Genomic DNA, 21,902 nt, shown 5'->3' with positions numbered 1-21,902 from the left:
TGCATGTGCTTGTACATGTATATATGTTAAGAATTTTGATGTGAGTAGTGTCCCTAGCATTTTACTCATTTAGAGGAAGAAGTCATCATGCAGGGGTTAGAAATGAAATAGTTTTAAAAAGTACTTTCTTTTCAAATGTAGTTGCTATTATTGAATTCAATGAAAATGAAGAAAATCAGGTAACTCGAGATATCGTGGAAAACTGGTCAGTAGAAGAGCAAGCAATGGAGCTGGACCTGAACATCCTCCAGCAAGTCGAGGACCTGGAGAGGAGGGTTGCGTCAGCAAGTTTACAAGTGAAGGTAAAGCTGGCTTGGCATCCAGTCTGCTTTTAGGATAATGGAAGGTATTGTACTAAATGTTTTCACATTATTTCAATTAATTCTCAAAACAGTCCTGAGTTATTCTCTCCTGTCTTACAGGTAAGGGAACAATATAAATAACCTGCCAGTCATCATTTAAGTGGCAAAGAATGTGTGCAAGCCAAGCCTGGTTGACTGTGTAGCCTATGTGTGTGTGTGTTTGTTTTTTGTTTTTTTACATCTTGCTGCCTCCTTAATGGTATTCACAGAAATCATTTCTGGTATGGAGTTCTTTACCTCAAGCAAATTTTTGTTTTCGCCATGTTAAGTACAGTTTTCTCTATAAATCTTAACAAAGTCCTACTGTAATGTTTCATAGAAGACCAAGAACTCTCTCATTTTTAACTGTTGTATGTCAGACTTTTACCATGTATAGTCTAAACTGGAAGGACAATACAGGCATATTAGGATCCATGAAGCACATACATCTGATGGGTGTGACATGTCACAGGCCATGGTCAGAGCTGATTTCTGCCAGAGAGGCAGAAGGAAGGTCTTACGTATTACACAAGATGCTTAGGCTTAGGAAGAAGGCAAGTGGTGCAGTTGTGCTGATGAGTTTGACTAAGCAGAGGAAGCTCCAGAGGCTTAGAAAACTGGGCTTTCTTAAGTCATTTCACTTGATATTTGTATTTTATTCAGAAGGAAAACCTATTACATAATCCTATCCTGCCCAATAATTTAAATTTTGCTTCATAATTAGTTTTGAAGGTCTCCAAAAACCATCATTTTCCAGAGCTAATATATCCTTTTTTTTTTGCCACAAACATAATTACTAACATTAGAAAGCAAAATTTATTACTTCCTAAAACTATTGTGCCTAAAACTATATGTATATCTCCTCCCCCTAGCCTGTGAACTGTCCACACACCTCATTTATCTGGCATCTTTAGCAAAGGAACTCTTCCATACATGTTAATTTTCTGGAGAAATGAAAATTATTCCATTTAGTGCTATAATTTTTTAAGATGTTTGTTGGATCTCTTGGTTTATGCATTTCACTGCCTCCTTAAATTAAGAATAATGAGTGTAATTTAAATTGTCTTGGTGACACAATATCTTTAGCATGAAGACCAATTATCAGGCTATAGGCCCATTGGAAATGTGAAAGGGTTTTCTCCTGAATGGTTGGCATGCTTTCCCACACAATGCATCTGCTTTCCACACTCTGATTTTGCCCTCTGTCATGGTCACTTGCTACTACTTGTTGGGTTACATGGTTTTCACTTTCCTTCAACGTGTTCTATCTAATTTGCCAATGCTCACTGACCATCAGTTGGGAAAGCATGTCAAGTGTTCATAGATTAGAGTGGGGCCTGAACAGCCAGCCACACTGGCTCCCTTGGTCCCACCGCATCTGGGGCTTCAGAGCTCTTGCTAGTGTTCTCAGCAGCTAACGTCCGTGGAGTGTGCGTCTGAGTGGAGGGTCTCCACATCCTGTTGGTAAGCTGCTTGTGATTTGTGCTGTGTTATTCGGAGAAGTGAATTGTCATTTTATTAGTCTTCAGTTGTCTTTAAGTGATAAAAAAAAAAAAGTAAAAATAAGATGTTTTACTAGCTATAGAAGACTTAATCATGTTTTTTTCTTAAAAAGAAAATACTTTTAGCCTGAGGAGCTTGCCATTATGAAATCACATTAAACTCGTGCTGTTGATCTATTAGATACACTCATTTGCATTTTCTTATTGCTAAGAATGTTGGTGTTTTCTTTGTATATTGTAGGAAAATCTGCCCCTCGTCTCGGTCGTTGAGTATATGCTAAAGTCCTCTTATTCCCCACTGGCTAGCGACAGCTCTGTGTCTCTGTTTGTGTTTTCTCTTTTGTGAGCCATGAGCCCTGTGAAATGGCTCCCAAATTCCTGATGTTTTCTGAAAAGTACGGGGGTCTACAACCTCTTTCAAATAGTGAATCTGTAATTGTACATGAAGATATCCATAGGTTTTCGTGGGATTGTACTATCCCTCATCTGGCCTTACGTGTCCATTGCCACTGTCTGAACTGGTGGCACTCTCTAACCCCCACGCCATCACATGGCTTTCCTAAGCATGGGCTGGAGCAAAACTTCCTGAACCTCTTTCACATGCTGTATTTTTCTGATTTATCACAGAAATGTCAAAGCTCAAATTTGCATTTACCTTTGTTACATTATTATTAGCTTTATTTGAGTGTACTTTTTGACATGCAGAGCTACTTTTATCATAGTCTGTTACCCAAAACATTAAGTTTTCTTTCTAGTTTTAAATATTACAGATTTATAGCAACAACCTAAATATTCATTCAGACATGTATTAACAGAACAAATCAAATGAAGAGCCTTTGGACACTGGCACTAAGGGCCTTTTCTAAAGCAGCACCTTTTGGACAAGAGTGCCGCCATCTGGCTTTTGATTTCCCAGTTCTAATGTAGCTCTTTTGTTGTTGTCTTGACAGTTACTCTGCAGAAATTGAAGTATCATATTTACAAGGTTTCTGTTATTTAGCTATTTTGTTTCCCTTTTAGAATGTGGGAAGGTTTCTGTGATATAAGTTGTCCCTGCGCCTGTATATATAACCTAAGTATTAATAAGTATTCTGCCTTATCCAGTTCCTCACGATTGCCAGCAGCCCACAAACTCACGATCATCCTCCTGTTTCAGTTTTGTGTGCCACTGTGTGTGATTTGCTGTGCTTTCTTTCTAGATAGATATTCTGTTGAGATAAAGGAGGCCATTTGGTCTTTTTGTTTGTTGTTTGTTTTGTTTTGTTTTGTTTGAGACAGGGTTTCTCTGTGTAGCTTTGGAGCCTGTCCTGGAACTCACAGAGATCCGCCTGCCTCTGCCTCCCGAGTGCTGGGATTAAAGGCATGCACCACCACCACCTGGCACCATTTGCTCTTAATATAGAGACTAAAACAATAATTTCTAAAGAGATTTAATTTGCAAAGAATTCCTTCTGTTTTTTTAAATATACTTTTGCTCAGTAGTTGTTTTGTTTTTAATCAGACAATAGATACTACAAAATTGGACAAAATGTACTTCTAATTCCCAGAAAGCTTGCCTTATAATAGGAAGGTAAAATATGGGTGCATGGGTGCAGAATCTAGTAACTAACCATAAAGAAATACAGGTTAATGTCTGAATTTTAAAGAGTGAACTGGTTTCTGCTGGATATTTGGGAGAGATGGGTCCAAACTGTGTAGAGTTGAGACTGTTCTGTTGTAAGAAAATGAGTGAGATTTTGACTGACAGGACCCAGGTGAATAGTTCACTAAGAAGTGGGGGGATGGATAAAGGACCAGGGACTGAAAACTTGCTGTGCCAGAGAGGAGCAAGTCATGGAATCTGAGTGCAGAGTTGAGGTCTGAATGGCATGTGAGAGTGATGCTAGATTTGAATGTCACAGATGGAGGACTTGTTAAAAGTTGACAATCTTTGGTTTGGGACAAAGGATCGGTGGGAATAAGCTTGGTTATAAAATTATTCATTTATTCAATCAATATGTATGTATTGAGTACCCATTATATTACCTCCACCATGCTGGAAATAAAGGAGTGAAAGCCGGCATGGTCCCCACCTTCCTGATACTTAGCGGGACGAGGATGTTAGGCAAACCCTCATGCCGTTGTAATGGTACATCCGTGGCAAGGCTGCGGAGCATTGCCGGATCCTAGGAAAGTGCGGGGAAGGGGGTGCTTAACCCCTGAAGGAGTTCAGGGGAGGACTTCTTCGGGGAACGCTTTCATGACATGAGGGCTGCGAGATGAGTGGTCTTTGTAGGTGAGGACAAGGAAGCATTTTATGGGCAAGGGTAATAGCAACGCCGAGTTTTGCAGCCAAATGGAAAGTAGTGGGTATGAGGACCTGCATGGCATGAGAAGAGAATCAAGAGAAAGCCTCACAGGCCACCAAGACATTCTCTTTCTGTACGAGTATAGCTTTAATGAACATGTTAATCTAAACCTTTGTAATTGTTTGCTGAATATTACTGCTTCTGTAACCAATGTTATTTTTCACAGACTTACCAACTGCTTTTCCTTTCTTTGTGCTTGTTTTAACCTAGAATTAGGAAATACAAGGTAAAACCTTTTAGTAAAGATCCTTGAGATCTGCTGGTGGTTGCTGCTGAATTTAAGGTAACTCACCCATCTAACATTTTCAGAAGAAACCGTAATGACATTATTCTCTTGATGTATAGGGTTGGATGTGTCCAGAGCCTGCGTCAGAAAGGGAGGACTTGGTATATTTTGAACATAAGTCATTTACTAAGTTGTACAAGGAGCATGATGGAGAACTTACTGGTGACGAAGAAAACAGTGCGCATGCACTGGCACGGAAGAGTGACAACCCCCTAGATATAGCTGTAACCAGGCTGGCTGATTTGGAGCGGAACATTGAGAGAAGGTATCTGAAGAGCCCCTTAAGTACCACCATTCAGATCAAACTGGATAATGTGGGCACAGTTACTGTCCCTGCTCCTGCACCATCCATTAGTGGTGATGGTGACGGGTAGGTTATTGAGATTAACTTGACAAATTATTGTGCTTCTTTGCTAATTGGAGCCTATTTTCTATTGCCTGTTATCTATGTATCTTCTTGTATGTCTGTGATCCATGTGGATCATGCTATTTGCATGATGCTTTGTAAAAACTTTTATTTTTGTGATGTGCATCGATAATCTTGCAAAGTGATCTTACATTTATCTGGTTGTGACTAAGCTTCAAGGCACGTAGCCACAGTCTGTGCACTACATCAAATTTAGTTGCTTAAACTTTATACTTATTGGCTGTTACATGTTTTTGTCATTGCTTGGCTTTCAGTGTGATGATTGTTTCACATTCAGTGACCATAAGTGTGGCCATGACCTACTCAATTTCTCTGTATCTCAATGCAGAATTGAAGAGGATATTGCTCCAGGGCTCAGGGTCTGGAGAAGGGCGTTAGCAGAAGCTCGCAGTGCCGCACAGGTAGCCCTGTGCATCCAGCAGTTACAGAGATCAATAGCATGGGAAAAATCAATTATGAAAGTTGTAAGTGCTTTTATTTAAGAAATACTATGACTGATGTTCTCTGTCTTGTTTTTTTCCCACCTCTAGATCTTTCTTAACTATATATTACCATATTGTTACAATGATGTATATTGTACTCGGGAGTGTGTCTAATTCTTAAATACCATATGATCTATACTTTTTTCTTATCTTGAACTTTCTGTAGCAACCTGCCGAATATGTTATCTTCTCTTCGCTCAAATTTTGTTTGTGTCTCCTTTGAATACTTGTTTATAATCATAACAAGTTGCCTCCTCTACTGCACCAGCATAATGGTTGTTAACTGAAGTATTTTAAAGGCTGTTCACTCCTGGAAGCACTCTACCTGTAAGACTCTAGCATTATTGGCTCCATTGTGCCTTACTTGTATTACTTTTCGATCACTAATCGGAAGACTAAACACAAAACAGAGAACTCAGACTATCACATAAGGTTGGCATAGAGTAGAACTTTCTGTGTTTCTCCTGATAAGGAAAAAGGACTCTTCATCTTTGGAAATCCCCAGGTGGTTGTTAGATAGCACACATTCATCGTGGCATCCAACGAATGCCACATACTTAAAATAACAGCAATAGTTCACATACTTTCAAAAAGACGGTTGTTTTAAATCGTGTACACAGTGCTCTGTTACCTATTTTTGTGCCATACATGGAAGTACCTATTATACATAGACCTTTACAGATTACTTTAATATTTGTTTTTGAATTAAAGACCAGCTCTAAAATTGAAGTATTTGAGATTTGTTGAATCTCATGAATGGCTAAGGCTGGAAATTCCTTTACTTGAACTAGAAAGGAAGAGCTCCTGGTAATCCAGCATCCCTTTCTTCAGTTTCCCCTCGGTGCTTAGACTGCTCAAGGCCTTATATGCAGTTTACACAAATACAGTTTGTGTCTTCTGCTTTTTCATCTCTTCCTGAAGATGTCTGGACTCTGAATCTGCAGCTTTTTACAGTATGTTCAAATATAATTCACTGTAAGCCTGAAAGTGCTGTGCAGTTTCTGAAACATAAAAATATTTAACAATATATTTCTCCTAAAATTATTAAAAAATATACTTCTCCTAAAAATATAATCTCCTTAGGCAAATATATTTGTTGAAGTCTAGACTACAGTGAGTAAAAACATTGAAGTTTTACATTAAAATGAAATTTATACTTAATTTTTCTTATCCTCCTCTCATGGTCAGTTTTGTTATAAACCTAAGCAAAGAAACCTCCAAATTGGGTGAGAAATGGTGGCGTACTCCTTAAATCCCAGCACTCGGGAGGCATAGGCAGGTGGATCTCTGTGAGTTCAAGGCCACCCTGGTCTATGCAAAGAAACCCTGTGTCCAAAAAAAAAAAAAAAAACCCCACCAAACTCTACCAAAAATGTTTATAACATGCCTCTCTCTCTCTCTCTCTCTCTCTCTCTCTCTCTCTCTCTCTCTCTCTCTCTCTCTCTCTCTCTCTCTCTCTCTCTCTCTCCCCTCTCCCTCTCCCTCTCCCTCTCCCCCCCCTCCTCCTCCCTCCCCCACCTTCCCCTCCCTCTCCCTCCCCCTCTCTCCGAGACAAGGTTTCTCTATATAACAGTCCTGGCTATCCTGGAACTCGTACTGTAGACCAGGCTGGCCTCAAACTCACAGAGGTCCCCCTGCCTCTTCCTCTCGAGTGCTGGGATGAAAGGCGTGCGCCACCACCGCCCAGCTACTTGCTTTTTTTTTTTTTTTTTTTTTTATTGTTGTGTTTTTGAGGCAGGTTCTCTCTGTAGCTCAGGCTGTCCTCAGACTCAGTTTTCCTGCCTGTGTCTCCGAGAACTCAAGTGAGAGCCAGGCACCACCACACCTGGCCCCTTCTGCAACCTCCACTCCTTTCCGTTCTGAGATGCGTTGACCTTGCCCTTGTTCCTGCTGTGCTTGTATCATCAGTTACTGTTACTAAAGCCATCTTAGAAATAGTCACCAACACCGTTTGTAGCCCAGCCTAGAACTCAGCAGAGGAGCACTTGCCTAGCAAGCACAATGCTGTGGTTCCTTTCTCAGCACTGCAGATGATGGTGATGCCATGGCTTGCTATTGATAGATTAACAAGTATTTTGTGACCTTTGATTAGATAGATGTCAGGACCCGTAATAATCCTCATAATAAATCCAAACAAAATGTTCAAGTGTTCATTACCTTTAAAAATACCATCTTAGCCAGATCACAAGCTTACCAAGAGAGTGGAAACGGCCACTTTGCTTCCAGGTAATTCTCTGCATATTTTTTTGCTTTTGTAACAAAGGAGTTAAAACAAAATATCGGTGTACACGATCTCACATAATAATTGTGAGCTGTTACTGTGGTTTTTTTTTTTCCAAAGTGCTAAGAATTTGATATTTGTCACTTTCTCTCTGGAAAGATAAGAAAATACTTATTTTTAAATTGGACATGAGATGTCAAGCAGACTTTGTAGTATTTCTAGTGTTTTCTCAGTAAACAGAAAATTATGTTTATGAATCTTATTTTTAATATTGTTAAAGAGATTTAAACATAACCTTGCACTTGCACATGTTGTTCTGAATAAGTGTTTTTGCAGTAGAGTTTTTAAGATAGAGTGTGAATTCAGTGAAATAGCATCTTAAGTTACTCAGCGGTGTGGGATTCAGAAAGCCCTTCTAACAGAAACTTATTTGGGGTTATTAAACTCTACTGCTTTTGTGCTTACATCCATGACAGTTATAATGTTATACATATCTGATGTATTTAATAGACAGTTCTCATTACCTGTTCCCTTGCATAGTATGTATCTCGCATATTGATAACATTTTAAAACTACCTTTGTATATATATTAAGTTATATAAGATTATTGTAGTGTTTCCTAGGCTAGCATATAACGTATTGAAGTTAAATAAAGCAATTTTGCATGTTGAACCATTCTTTTCCTAAGATTATCAATTCCTAACTTTAATGTAAATGAATTCCCATTTAACCATTGTCACTTTTGAACTACTGATGGCAAGGTAATGCCTCTCACGACCTGACTGTGCCCTGAACTGCGGTGGTGTTAGTTCCCTCCGCTCTCGCAGCTGCCGTGGATGCTGTGGGCTCCGCCTCTTTCCCTTTCTGAAAGTGTTATACAAACTGTGTCTCCCAGGGGATACTTGAAGTAATTCATGGTATTGTACATTGTTCAATAAAGGAGAACTATTTTTAGTTATAGAAAATAAATCATGACCGTAAATTCTTTAATTTATTGTTTTCTTCCTTGGAGATAATTTTTAAGATGCATTTTCTATATTTGTGGCAGAAATTTGACTTGGGTTGGTTTTCAGAGTTCACTGTTTAGACACATTTTTTAAGTCAGTCATAAATTATAGATGGATTGTGTACAATTAGGAATATCTTCTTTATATCTAATTATACTAAGACATTTCTGAATTTCGATATTAAGAGGTATTCTAACTCTTATTTCTTTCTCAGAATATCATAAGGACAATAAGATAAGCAAAAGATGAAACATTAAAAGCCCCATGTATTAGAGCTCTTCATTGCTGTGTGTGCTCTGATGTCATGCTGGTGACTTCATACGTTGACGTGTACATGCTTCTGAAGTGTGTGAAGGCACTCGACCTCTAGCTTTGTTCTATGCAGTGTATTGGAAGTGTGCATTTACCCCAAAAGAATTGCTCGCCCGTCATGTGGTCCATATCTGTGCAATGAGAGATACATAGATGTGTGTGGCTATTATATATTTGTCATCAAGCGGAATGTTCATTATTAATAGAACCTAGGAATTACGGTTTGTTTACTCTCCCAGCAGCTAGTCCTCACAGCAGAAGACTAATTGTAAGTGACTTTCGTGTGTTTGTAGTACTGCCAAATCTGCCGGAAGGGAGATAACGAGGAACTGCTTCTGCTCTGTGACGGCTGTGACAAAGGCTGCCATACCTACTGCCACAGGCCCAAGATTACGACTATTCCAGATGGGGACTGGTTTTGTCCAGCGTGCATCGCTAAGGTAAGAACAGTGGGAAACCAAGCTTTTTAAATTACCAGGGTTCTGTGGCTTGTCACAGTTTATAAAATTCATCTTTTTTAAATAGTCTATTAATTGTTAATGCATTCACAAGGTTGTGCAACTTCACCACTATTTAATTCCAGAACATTTTCATACTACCAAAAGCCTTTTTACAGATATACAATGTATCTGCCATCCTCTCTTACCTAAAATATTTGGAAAGTTCATGTTCTAGCATTGCTTGGTACTTTTTTTATAGTCAAATAATACTCTATTATATAGACTTACTACATTTTGCTTATTCGGTCATCAGCTGATAAACATCTGAGTTGTTTCTACCTTCCAGATACTGTGAGTGATTCTCTTATTGTTCATGGACCAGTTTTTATAAGAACTCTATTTGGTTCTCTTGGATATGTGACTTGGAAGAGATTGTCTAGTCAAATGATAATGAACACTTATATTTTTAGTCATTTTCTAGTCACATTTAAAGTAGAAACCTGTGAACCAAATTATGAGAGGAGTAATAGGCCAGGCGGTGGTGGCGCATGCCTTTAATCCCAGCACTCGGGAGGCAGAGGCAGGCGGATCTCTGTGAGTTCGAGGCCAGCCTGGTCTACAGAGTGAGTTCCAGGAAAGGCGCAAAGCTACACAGAGAAACCCTGTCTCAGGAAGAGAGAGAGGTGGGGAAAGGGAGGGAGGGATGGAGAAATAGAAATATCATAAATTAGGAAGAAATGACTTGGCTGTGATGACAGACACACCTATAATCCCAGCGCTCTGGAGCCATCAACAGGAAGATGAGGAACTTGGGACCACTCTGAGCTTACATAAATAGATCTTTTTCTCAGTAAAAGAAGGGCTAAGGATTTAGCTTTTGTGTCATTTTCAAGGCCCTAAGTTCAGTCCTTAGCACCACAATAAAAGAGGAAGGAAGAAATTTAGTTGTAGGATTAAACGGTAAGGACTATGAAGTGTGTAGAGATCAGTGTTTATTGAAGACCTGAGTCTTCGGTAGGTATTCCTTACAACTGACAGTCTTCTAACTTTATACTTGACCGAGTGCTTGCCAGTGCCTACCCTCGTTCATGAGCTCAGATCGAAATTTCCATTTCCCAGGTTCCTCCTCCTGTCACTCCAGTGGTCCTCTGTTCTACCCAGAACCTTCAGTTATAATCACTGTTTCCTTCCCTATGACTTAACGTATCAGTCATCCGTCATCAGAATGATGCGTTCATGTTAGGTCCTTTGCCTCTCTTAGTATGTTATTTAGTTATCCTTTTGTTATAGTTATTCCAGCCTTCTGTTCTGTGCCTTTCTCTTTGTAACTATATGTGGCTGTGAACAATGTCCAGTCCTTTAACTTCCAAACATGAATTGTCATGCATGGTGGTTTATTTCTAGTCAATCCCTTCCATCCTCTCTCTAGTCACTGGACTCTGAATCCACTGAGAAAGGCTTCAGAGTCTGTGTATCTGCAGTATCAAGCAAGTGGCGCAGCATTCACTGGAGGACACTCACTGGTCTGTAACATCAGAAAGTCTTTTTTCCATTTCATTGTATGTTTTCTTGGTGCAATGTATTAATTGGTTAGAAAATGATCCTAAGTCAGGAAAAAAAAAAAACTATGCTAGGCAATCTGCTAGTTCAAATAGAAACTAGAGATCTTCACCCATCATTCTTGAAATGTTACTGCATTTTTATTTTTATTTGTTCATTTATTCTTTGACTTAGGATCTAAGTCTGTAGTCCAAGCAGGCCTGGGATTTACTTAGTAGCCAGGCTGGCCTCAGACTCAAGGTAGTCCTCCTGCATCAGCTTCCTAAGTACTAAATCATAGGTTTGAGCCACTCTGCGCAGTTTGAAATCACATAGCTGTCTACCTTAATCATCATCAAGGGAATTCTTTTATTGTTAGACCTTTCTTTTTTAAAGGAATATCTGATTGTTTAAGTTCAGTGTATTAAAAACACTCAAAAGGAAACTAAGTGGAGAAAAGACTTAATTAAGCATTTAAATTATTTCAGTTCATGACAGAGTAGTGATTCTTCAGTAATCTGTGGGAAAGTGTATTTGCACATTTTTTCTTTCATTTTAGTGAATTGAATTAAAATATCTCCTTAACTTTTCTCACAACCTGTCAACAGTGTAGTGGGTAGAGAACCAAATAATTTTAACTCCTTAAGCACATTTTAATAATATCACTGGTCGAGGTAAATTTATGCTCAATGAAATTGCTTTAAAATACTCCAAAAAAAATGTTTGCAGTCAGCTAAGTTATTATCAGAGTGGTCATGTCGTTCTGCAGATTTCTGGGCAAGGGAGTAGTTTTGTGAAAGACATTAGAATGTGCCATTTGAAATATTAAGGCAAAAACTCTACATTACTAGTAACATGACATGTACCTTTTATGACATATCACATGTAGCATAACCTTTAATCCTCAAAAGAGGCACTTCCCTTCTCTGCACGCAAGGCACAGGATCTCACTGTAGTCTGTGGTTGGATGTGTCAGTCTTGGTGAGCACATAGCTGACCTTCATAGATACGTGGCTGCTTTTATTTTACAGAAGAGAAAGCAAACCACTCTGAGATTTTAGCCCAACATGCCTTATTTAGTAAATGGAGCAACACTTTCATTTAAGACATTTGGTATTTTATTTTTCTCAAAAAGAGACATTTTTCTCCCCATCTTTGTCTGTGCTTTGAGCCACAACTTAGGAAATTCTTCTCATCATTGGATCACTTTAAAAATCTAATTTTCCACCTGGTGCTTCTTGAGCTCATTTTCCTGTTTGTTCTAGCTTTCTAGTTCCTCTTCATCATTACTGTTAATGACCTCCATGGTTTCATTTTGCAACATGTTTGTTCCTATTTGTGCTGTGCCCTGAAAAAGAGCCCTGTGCCCTCCCTTGGTTAGCCCTCACCTGGTTAGCTCCTCTCCTGGTTAGCCCTCACCTGGTTAGCCCCTCCCTTGGTTAGCCTCTCACCTGGTTAGCCCTCCTTTGGTTAGCCTCTCACCTGGTTAGCCTCTCACCTAGTTAACCCCTCCCTTGGTTAGCCCTCACCTGGTTAGCTCCTCATCTGGTTAACCCCTCCCTTGGTTAGCAGCCTAGGCTATAGGAATACTGGCGATCAGTTCTACACTGTGGACCTCCATCTCCAGTTTTAAGAATTTTTCTTTTCTTTTCTTTTCTTTTCTTTTTTTTTCTTTTCTTTTCTTTCTTTATTTTTTGAAACAGGATTTCTTTGTGCAACAGTCCTGGCTGTCCTGGAACTTACTCTGTAGCCCAGGATGAATTGGCCTGAACTCACAGAGATCTGCCTGCCTCTGCCTCCTGAGTACTGGGATTAAAGGCGTGAGCCACTGACACCCGGTTTTAAGAATTTTTAAAATAGATTGTTTTCTTCATGCCTTTTTTTGTTTGCTTGTTTGGTTTTTTGGTTTTTTAAGACAGGGTTTCTCTGTGTAGTTTTGGTGCCTGTCTTAGATCTCGTTCTGTAGACCAGGCTGGCCTCGAACTCAAAGAGATCCACCTGCCTCTGCCTCCTGAGTGTTGGGATTAAAGGTACCCAGCCAGTTTTGAGAATTTTTAAAATAGATTATTTCCCCCATGCTTTATTAGGTGTCACTCATATTATAGGAGAAGAAATTCCCAGATCTCTGTAAAAGAATAGAATTATCAGTCTTCTAATGCAGAGTTAGTATTTCTTGTTGATCCTACCAAACATTTATGATTTAACACAATAGAAAGTCTGTAAACAGTTGTTTTCTTATACTCTATCTACTTTTTTTTTAATTAAAGGCAAGTGGTCAGACTATAAAAATAAAAAAAATTCATGTCAAAGGAAAAAAGACAAATGAGTCCAAGAAAAGCAAGAGAGGGAATGTGGCTGGGGACACTGAGGATGAAGACTCCACTTCCACCAGCAGCTCCTTCAAGAGAGGAAGCAAAGAGCTCAAGAAAAGGAAGCTGGAGGAGAGCCCTGCCGGCAGCTTCTCCAGAGGAGAGAGTGCCGCTTCTGTGAAGAAGTCCAAAAGAGATGACTCCAAAGACCTGACTCTCTGCAGGTAGCCTATCTTTCCTTCAGTTTTTATACTTAATTTGGGAGATTCCAAAGTATAGGTACTGATTCCAAACACTATTTTCTTTAGTATGATCCTGACGGAGATGGAAACTCATGAGGATGCCTGGCCTTTTCTACTTCCTGTAAACTTGAAACTTGTACCTGGCTATAAGAAAGTTATTAAGAAGCCTATGGATTTTTCTACAATCAGAGAAAAATTAAATAATGGACAGTAAGTAAATAATTTCTGTTCAGCAAATAGCGAGTATTGATATTGAAGGTTTAACATGGTGACATATCATAAAGTAATTGTGGAGGCTGTGGATTTTTTGTAGTGTGTAAGAAATGTTTCCATACTTGACTGGTGTAACACTTTTGAATGAGGATCATAGGGTGGCTGGAAGGTTAGGAAAGTGGTGGGTTTGGAAAGCCCTCCAGCAGAACGGTAAGAAGTCACATAGTAAATGGGAGGTGGGAAACACAGGGCAGGTGAAAAACATCTTCCTGGTTTTGTTGTTATTTTTGCGTCAAGATAAGGTCTTACTCAGTAGCCAAAGCTGCCCTCAAACTTGCAATCCTCCTGTCCTCACCAGTCAGGTACCGGGAATACAGTTATGTGGTACCATGGAATATATTTATGTGGTACCAGGAATATGGTTACGTGGTACCAGGAATACAGTTATGTGGTACCATGCCTAACAGGGAAAATACCTTAGTTTTGTGACCTCTTCTACTGAACATCTTTGACCCAGCATTGCAGAGCACAGTGAATGTTTCCAGATGTTGTTTTCATAAGTGGATTTAGATGTGTTCAAGTGCAGTCACCCTGATCTCACCAGCTTTCCTTCCCATCCTCTTTGTCTGTGTGCAAGTCTAAACCCGCAAAAGCAGCCTGTAATGATGTGTTTCCTTTCAGGTACACCAGCTTTGAGACCTTTGCTCTAGATGTCAGGCTGGTGTTTGACAACTGTGAAACATTTAACGAAGATGACTCCGACATAGGCAGAGCTGGCCACAGTATGAGAAAATACTTTGAAAAAAAGTGGACAGATACCTTCAAAGTGAGCTGAAGCTGTAATCTCCTTTTCCTCTTTTCCTTTTAAACAAGGACAAACAAGACCAGCAATGTGAACTGCATTTACACAGATGTGCAAGGCACATATACATATTAACTTTTTTCCTTGAAATAAGTATATATATACATATATATATATATATTAAAAAAAAAAAAGATGAGAAGAATGATACCGTTTTTAGAGGCTTCACTCCTACAGCCAAGACCGTTGGTCGCTGGTTTGGGTGATTTATCAGCTAACTTAGGTAGAGCAGGGAAGCGCACCCAAAGAATGTCCCAAGGAGAGGGTGTTGTAGTGCAATAGCTATTAACTCGTCAAGTCGCACTGAGGAGCCGACACCAGAGCTCTCACGGGGAACGGCTCTCCTTTCCCTCTCAATAAATCTCTATTTTTCAGTTTTTTACTTTGTAGTTTATTTTTTAGTGAATGTATTTAATTTTATGAATTATTTATGATTAAACCACATCCAGAATCTTCGTTTTCTGTGAAAAGGAAGAACTAGAAAATTGCTTTAAATCTTGAAAATACAACAAGGAATGTTTTAAAATATAAAACAAAGCCAAGTGAAACTGTTTACACTGATGTGCTCTGAAAGCACCAAAAATAAACTTTACTGTAGAGTTACAAGTACATTTATATATATATATATATATGTTGCGCATCACTTGTGTAGTTAAATTGTATTTCAAGCCAGTGGAAATTGATGTGTATATATTGTTCATTATTGTTTATATTGAGTCTTGTTTTAATATGTATTATGTGTATATATTGTTTGGAGACATTATTGTTTATGCCTTAGAAGGACTGTAGCATTTTATCTGCGTCTGAAGGTAATTACAACTATACAGCTTGTACAGTAATTATCCTCTACCAACACTGTGGCGTCTCCCTAATCTTGGTAGTGCCTGCCTTTGAAACAGGGTGGAGGGGATAGTAGTTTTCCATTTTTCTATTTTGTTATATAATTTTAAGCCACCAGGGCCTAAATTAAAGTATAATCATTTGTATCCATGTGAAATAAAATCGTGACGATTTCCTACACACACAGTATTTTTTCATAGAGACACTTCCTTCCCATCTGCCTTGCCTCAGAAATAAATTTAAAAGACATTTGTAACCACTGTGTTTTATCTACTGTGTGTTGTGGCCTGTTGGAGGCAAATAGATGAGAGTTTTTTTGTACCTATGTAAAAGTACTTGAAGTTTTATTTAAAATAAAATGTTGTGGAAAAGGTAGTATTCTTTTTTTAGGGGTGTTATTTTTCACTACTCTATGTGGCACAGATACAATAAAAGAGTTTACAAAGCAGGTAAACTCTTTTTTGTTGTTGTTGTTTTTCTTAATGTACCTGAACATGCATTCTGTTAAAAGGCAGTTAATTTAAATTTTATTTTCACAGTCTTAGCAGTGTGTGGTGACTCGGAGAGCCGTAGGCTGAGTCCAAAGCCTGGGTTAAAATCACGTCTCTGAGCTCCGTGAGCATGTCAGTTTCTTTGGACCTCATTTTGTTTCACTTTTCAATATGAACGCATTAGGATACTATGATATGAGAGATACCTGTTTATAGATGCATAATCCACTTGTCATAAAGAAAGTTAATGGTATAAATTAAGCCATGAGATTCATAGTTACAAGTTTCGGTGGGCCAAAGCTGAACATTGGAAAGCCACTGGTGAGCAAGATAGGTCGGACTGGGGAGGGGACTCAGTGGTCAGGTTGCTCAAGCCTAAGGAGCTGTGTTCAGATCCCCAGCACCCACAAGAAAGCCAGGCCTCGTGTAAGCACCTGCAACCCCAACTGCCTGAAACACTAACTGCAAGGTGATATCAGAAGGATCTCAGGGGCTTGCTGAGCAGCCAGCAAGTGGCAAGCTTCCGATTTGGTAAGAGACTCAAAAGTAGGATAGAAGGCTTTGATAAAGAGACTTAGTCAATCTCCTACACCATCCTCCGACAGGGTGAAATGAGCAGGCGCACCCACAAAGACACATGCATAACCCCCTACACACACACACACACACACACACACACACACAGAGAGAGAGAGAGAGAGAGAGAGAGAGAGAGAGAGAGAGAGAGAGAGAGTAATAAAACGCTGGGTGTGGTGGTACACACCCTTAATGTCAGCACTTGGGAGGTAGAAGCAAGGTGAATGGTTATGAGTGAGGCCAGCCTGGTCTATACAGTGAGGCACAGAGAGAGGCAGTGAGGGGGAAGGAAGGGAGGAAGGAAACGAGATAGAAAAAAGAGAAAAGACAAGCCTGGTGTACACACAGAGAGGGCACAGGCAAGAGAGGAAAGAAACAAGCCAGGCCAGACCCCTGTTTGCAGACCTGGGAGGGGTTGAGAGGGGGTAATGGCAGCTGAATGGCTTTGTTCGTGGTGGGCAGACTTCTTTTTTTGTTTTTTTGAGGGCGGATGTTGGTGGGGTTAGGTGGTTTTATTCTTGGTTGGTTGGTTTTGTTTGTTTGTTTGTTTGTTTGTTTGTTTTGTTCTTTGAGACAAGGTTTCTCTGTCTAACAGTCCTGCCTATCCTGGAACTTGATTTGTAGACCAGGCTAACCTTGATCTCACTGAGCTCTGCCTGCTTCTGCCTCCCAAGTGCTGGGATTAAAGACGTGCGCCGCCACCACCCAGCTTTAGGCAGATGTTTTACTGCTGAGCTGTGTCCATACCCACTGCTTTTCATAGTGAAGAAAAAAATTAAAATTTCCCAAGAAAATAATGCTTGTTTAAAAATACTGAGCCATAAGTACTTTCTAGAATCTCTAATTTGTTTGTAGAGCTCTCTATGAACATCAGCTGGCATATAAATATGTCTGTTTCTGTTTAGCAGATTTTGCAACACTGCCCTTAGGGAGTTTGATCAAAAATATCCATGTGGAAAGAAAGTGATGTTGTGCTGGGCAAGAGGGCCTGTCTGGGGAGTCTCCTTCCCAGGGGGCTCTGCGGCAGGTTAATCTGTGTGAGATAACATTACCTCCAGTGTCTAGGACTCTCATAAATGAGAAAATACTTCAATCTGTATGAATAAAACATCTTTCTCCAAGCAACCATTTTCTTTCTTTTAAAAATACAACATTGGAACATGGAGGCACACACCTGTAACCCTGATACTCAGTGGCTAAGGCAGGATTGTGACTTGGAGGCCAGCTTCAGCTGCATTTGGAGACTCAGAAACCGAACAAGTAGATAAATAAGTCTCCCTGGAAAAAGGGAAGTTTGACAAATACTGTGTGCCTTGGACTGGCGTCTTCATTGTTGGAATTGGCCAGAGGTAGCCACTGAAATGGGCAGTGGGTGAGATCCTAGAGCAGCTGCTGCCAGGGACACCTTTAGGTGTGTGCTTCTTTTGTAAGTGACTCAGAACACTCACAGCACTCCATCTCAGTGAAACCATCGTTAGTGTTTTTCTCGCCTATAAAACAATGACCCTCCCCCAGTACTGCCCTACAGAGAGCGCACTTCAGTAAGACACGTTAGGATTCAATTCTGACCCTTTCTCAGTACTAAATGTCCTGTACATTTTAGGCAAGTAGCCTGCCTTCACGTCCAGTTCCAGCTAGTCACCCCAATAAGTAGTCACTGAGTTGCTAACCGTGACGACTGAGTGGGTGAGATGTGGTAGGTGCACCTCAAACTCAAGGAAATGACTGCTCATGCAAACTGACCTTTCCTCTTGATGCCCATATGTTCTGCAAACACCAGAGTTACTCAAGATTATGAAGATCAGTTTGATTCTGATGTAAGCCCCCCCCCCATGTCCTCTTGCCTCAGCCTCCCCAGTGTTGTGTTCCACCACACCTAACTTCATTATGTTGATGGCCCGACCCACTCTGTTCTATTCTTACCCCATCCCTTCACTCCCACATCCTTGTAGAAACTCCCGGTCCACCTACCCCCTTAGTCTTCTCCCAGCAAGGAAACCTGAGGTGGATCATCTGTTCATTATATGCATTTAATTTCTAGGCTACTTTTCTCCAAATGATTTATATCTTAAAGATCTCCTCTTGACATTTGTGAGGTGAGGAGATAAGGAAGGGGCTCTGTGAGAAATGAGCGTTCTCTTGGATATACAGCAGAGGGAAAGATGTAGAGCCCTCCGAGCTAAGAGTCGCGTCCCACGACCTCTTGATGTACTTGGACCACATTGCAACACTCCCAGCAGAAGGGGGTTTTATCCTCGACCGAGGTGATTCATTCTTATTTCATGGCCTACTTTTCACATTGTTCTTACAATGTTTTCCTTAGCTTACTATTTCCTCTCTTGATTCCTCTACCCATTGTGTATAACCACTTTTAATGTCTTTCTAGCCATTTTTATGCACTTGCAATATATGTATCTTTAAAAATATATCATGTGACATATATATATATATTTATTTATACAACTTTAAAACATACCAGTTAGATTCTGTAACTCTTAGTATTTCTTGATGTTTCTGTTACTTCTGACTTGAAAGTATCTTTTGATCACTGAAAGGTATTCCATCACGGGTAACCCAAGTTTTACTAATAAATTCCTCTAGGAGTAAAAACCTACACTCTGCAGCTCTCTTTCTGTGCAAATAAGACTGCTGGGATCGGTAATACAGGGCCCTCCTACAGAAGCCATTGTCCAAGCTGATCCCAAGCATTCCTTGCCTTCTGGTTTCATGTCCACATAAAATCCCCTCCCATGAAGGGAGTCTTTATAACCAACATTAGATGGAACAGCACCAGAAGAATTCCCAAACCAAGTTATAAAATCCATTCCTGCTTCTACCTTGGATCATTTGCTCTGGGGCAGCCCTGTGAAACTTTGTAGATACTGATCACACAACCAAAGTGAAGTCCCAGCCAGTGTCCTGAGAACCGCTTGAGAGACCCTGAGCCAGAACTTCCTACCTATGCTATGTGTGAACTCATGACCCATGTCAACTATGTCATAATGTTTTGTTTGTCTTCAGTTAAGTCATTCATTGTATTCTGTTGGGATAATCAGAAAAGCAGAAGGAACCCATGTACAATCAGTTCATTGGAACTGATTCATGCATATGGAAGGTGACAGGTCCTTTCGAGTTTATTCCTAAGGTTGGCAGTTTGTCATAGAAGCAGTTAGGAGCTAATGTCCCTGCTGGAAGGCTTTGAGACAGGAAATGCTGTCTCACTAGAAATGAGGTCATCTCTTTGTTCTGTTCAAACATCAATTGATTAGATGACATTCACCCACATTTTGAAAGTCTATCTATTTGGTATAGTGACCTAAATGTTAATCACATCAAAAAACTCTTTAAAAAAAATAGAAGAATATTTTTGGTCAGATATTTGGAGCATCATCAGGTTGACAGATGAAGTTAATTTATATCAAGCCTACAAACCTTTTCCTTTTGGGTATATCCAAGTTTTGTGAAGATTAAATGTTAAACCAACATTGGGCTCCCTCTCAGTAAGTTCATGGAATTCTGTATTAATAAGTACTTACATGATTCCTTACATACTTACCCACTGTATTTTTCTTTATTTTTAAAAATTCTATCATTTCTCTTTCTCCCTTCTCCCCTTGCATGTCTGCCCCCCACTCTGACACTGGCAGCCAGCCTTCTCTTTACCTGTTGTTGTTACATATACATATAAACGAATAAACATAAATACAATCTGCCGAAAACACTTAGTGTTGCTTGTATTATATATTTTTATGGCTGATCAATCAGGTGGCTCATCCTTGGGAAAGAATCATTTTTCCTCTCTCTCAGCAGATGTTAATTGTAGTTATTTATCTAGATGTTTTCTCCATCTCTGTTGGGATATCAACTTGAACTGTCTCGGTCTTGTGTAGAGATGGTCGGCTGTGTTGTTGAGATTCCATGGGCCTAGCTTCCCTGTTATACCTGGAAGGCACATTCTCACAACAACTTCTTAGTTCTCAGGGTTTTAAAAATCTCTCTGACCCTTCTTACATGACACTCCGCAAGCCTCAGTGCTGGGTTATGTTTTCCTTTTAGCAGTTTGGGCCGGGTACCCCGCAGTCAGTTCTCTTGTGTTCTGACTATGTGGTTCTCTGTGATGGTCTCCTGCTGCTGCTGCAAAAAGAAACTGTTTTGATGAGGCCTGAGAGCAACACGCATGCTGGGTCAGAGCACAGGATGTCCGTTCAGGCTGAGCCTAGACCTTGGCTATGGGAGACAGCTGGAGAGGCTCCTAATGTTTGTTACTCACTTTAAGTAGTTTGTTACATTGCAATAAATACTAAGACTGTGTTAAAATTTTCTCTGGGACTGATTCCTATGGGAGAATCCCCAAGTTGTGTGTGCATGCTTCCCACAGCTTTGCCACACTGCTGTGTGGGTGATGAACACTCTCCATGGACGAGAACAGCAGGCTTGCCTTCAAAGCAATAGTTAATATTTGGGTAATTTTTACTAATAAACTGTCACAGATTTTGAGTTTTGAAATAAGGCTGGTTTTCTGATCATCTGAGCAGCTCTAATATTGGCTTGTTCTCTCACAGTTTTTGTCCAATGTAGTAAGCAGATCTAACCGTCGTTCATTTTAGAACTGTGGAAACTGCCTCTGATGTCTTTTTCAGCCAGGCATGCTCGGCATGCATTCTTGTAACACATGTTCCGGTAACAAGGTGAGTTCGGGCTAGGTGATGAGGCTGGCATTAAAAGAATGTGTGTAAGCATGCCCAGGTTCATGGGAAGGATGGAGAAGTGATAGGTGTTAAGAATTGTAAGTTACAATAATAAAAGTAGCATCCAGAAGTATGCTGGGGACAGCATCCACTTACAGCATCTCCTTGGGGAGAGAATTCTGCACTTTAGTATTTAAAGCTCGGGAGCCACTGATAGAATTGATAGTTGGTGCCCTTTGACCTTCTGTCCACCATGTAGATTGTTTGCCTCCCTGAATGCCTAAAGAAAAGAGTAAGGGCCGGGCGTGGTGGCGCACGCCTTTAATCCCAGCACTTGGGAGGCAGAGGCAGGCGGATCTCTGTGAGTTCGAGGCCAGCCTAGGCTACCAAGTGAGCTCCAGGAAAGGCGCAAAGCTACACAGAGAAACCCTGTCTCGAAAAACCAAAAAAAAAAAAAAAGAAAAGAGTAAGGAAGACACCAGATGTTGGCCTCTGGCCTCCATACATGCACATGTAGGGGAGCACAGCTGTGCTCATGTACATGCCAAAAGCATTTCTCAGATATGTCCACATTAATTTTCCTGATTATTTCAAATATCTCAATGCCCTTTTCCACCAAAATACTGCAAGAATTATGTAAGTCTTGATAGCATTGTGAAATGGTATCAAGATGGTGACTTTTGGAAGAGATGAGCACATTTGGAATAAAAAAAAAAAATCTAAAAGGATAAAAGCAAACTTTGTTCTTTGTCCATGAGGAAAGAGCTGGGACTAAC

The 21,902-nt window shown here is 40.0% G+C and overlaps 1 protein-coding gene across 16 annotated transcripts in view; it reads left to right on the top strand.

The window, feature by feature from the left end:
• Baz2b (bromodomain adjacent to zinc finger domain 2B) overlaps window positions 1-15,746 on the top strand; it is a 245,851-nt gene extending 230,105 nt beyond the window's left edge. For 11 of the 16 annotated variants that reach the window (XM_028869932.2, XM_037204812.1, XM_028869518.2 and 8 more), the window contains 7 exons: window positions 142-302; window positions 4,537-4,847; window positions 5,233-5,368; window positions 9,220-9,366; window positions 13,173-13,438; window positions 13,523-13,666; window positions 14,351-15,746. In XM_028869932.2, the coding sequence (XP_028725765.1) occupies window positions 142-302; window positions 4,537-4,847; window positions 5,233-5,368; window positions 9,220-9,366; window positions 13,173-13,438; window positions 13,523-13,666; window positions 14,351-14,504 (1,319 nt within the window). In that variant the 3' untranslated portion in view covers window positions 14,505-15,746. The remainder of the gene's footprint in view (window positions 1-141; window positions 303-4,536; window positions 4,848-5,232; window positions 5,369-9,219; window positions 9,367-13,172; window positions 13,439-13,522; window positions 13,667-14,350) is intronic. The other 5 variants (XM_037204811.1, XM_028869783.2, XM_037204810.1 and 2 more) reach the window with 1 other exon arrangement.
• Window positions 15,747-21,902: the final 6,156 nt, after the last annotated feature.

This window comes from Peromyscus leucopus, chromosome 4, assembly GCF_004664715.2.
Source record: "Peromyscus leucopus breed LL Stock chromosome 4, UCI_PerLeu_2.1, whole genome shotgun sequence".
NCBI classification, from domain to species: Eukaryota; Metazoa; Chordata; class Mammalia; order Rodentia; family Cricetidae; genus Peromyscus; species Peromyscus leucopus.
Note: the sequence above shows the minus strand (reverse complement) of the source record. Positions and strands in the feature narration are given on the sequence as shown.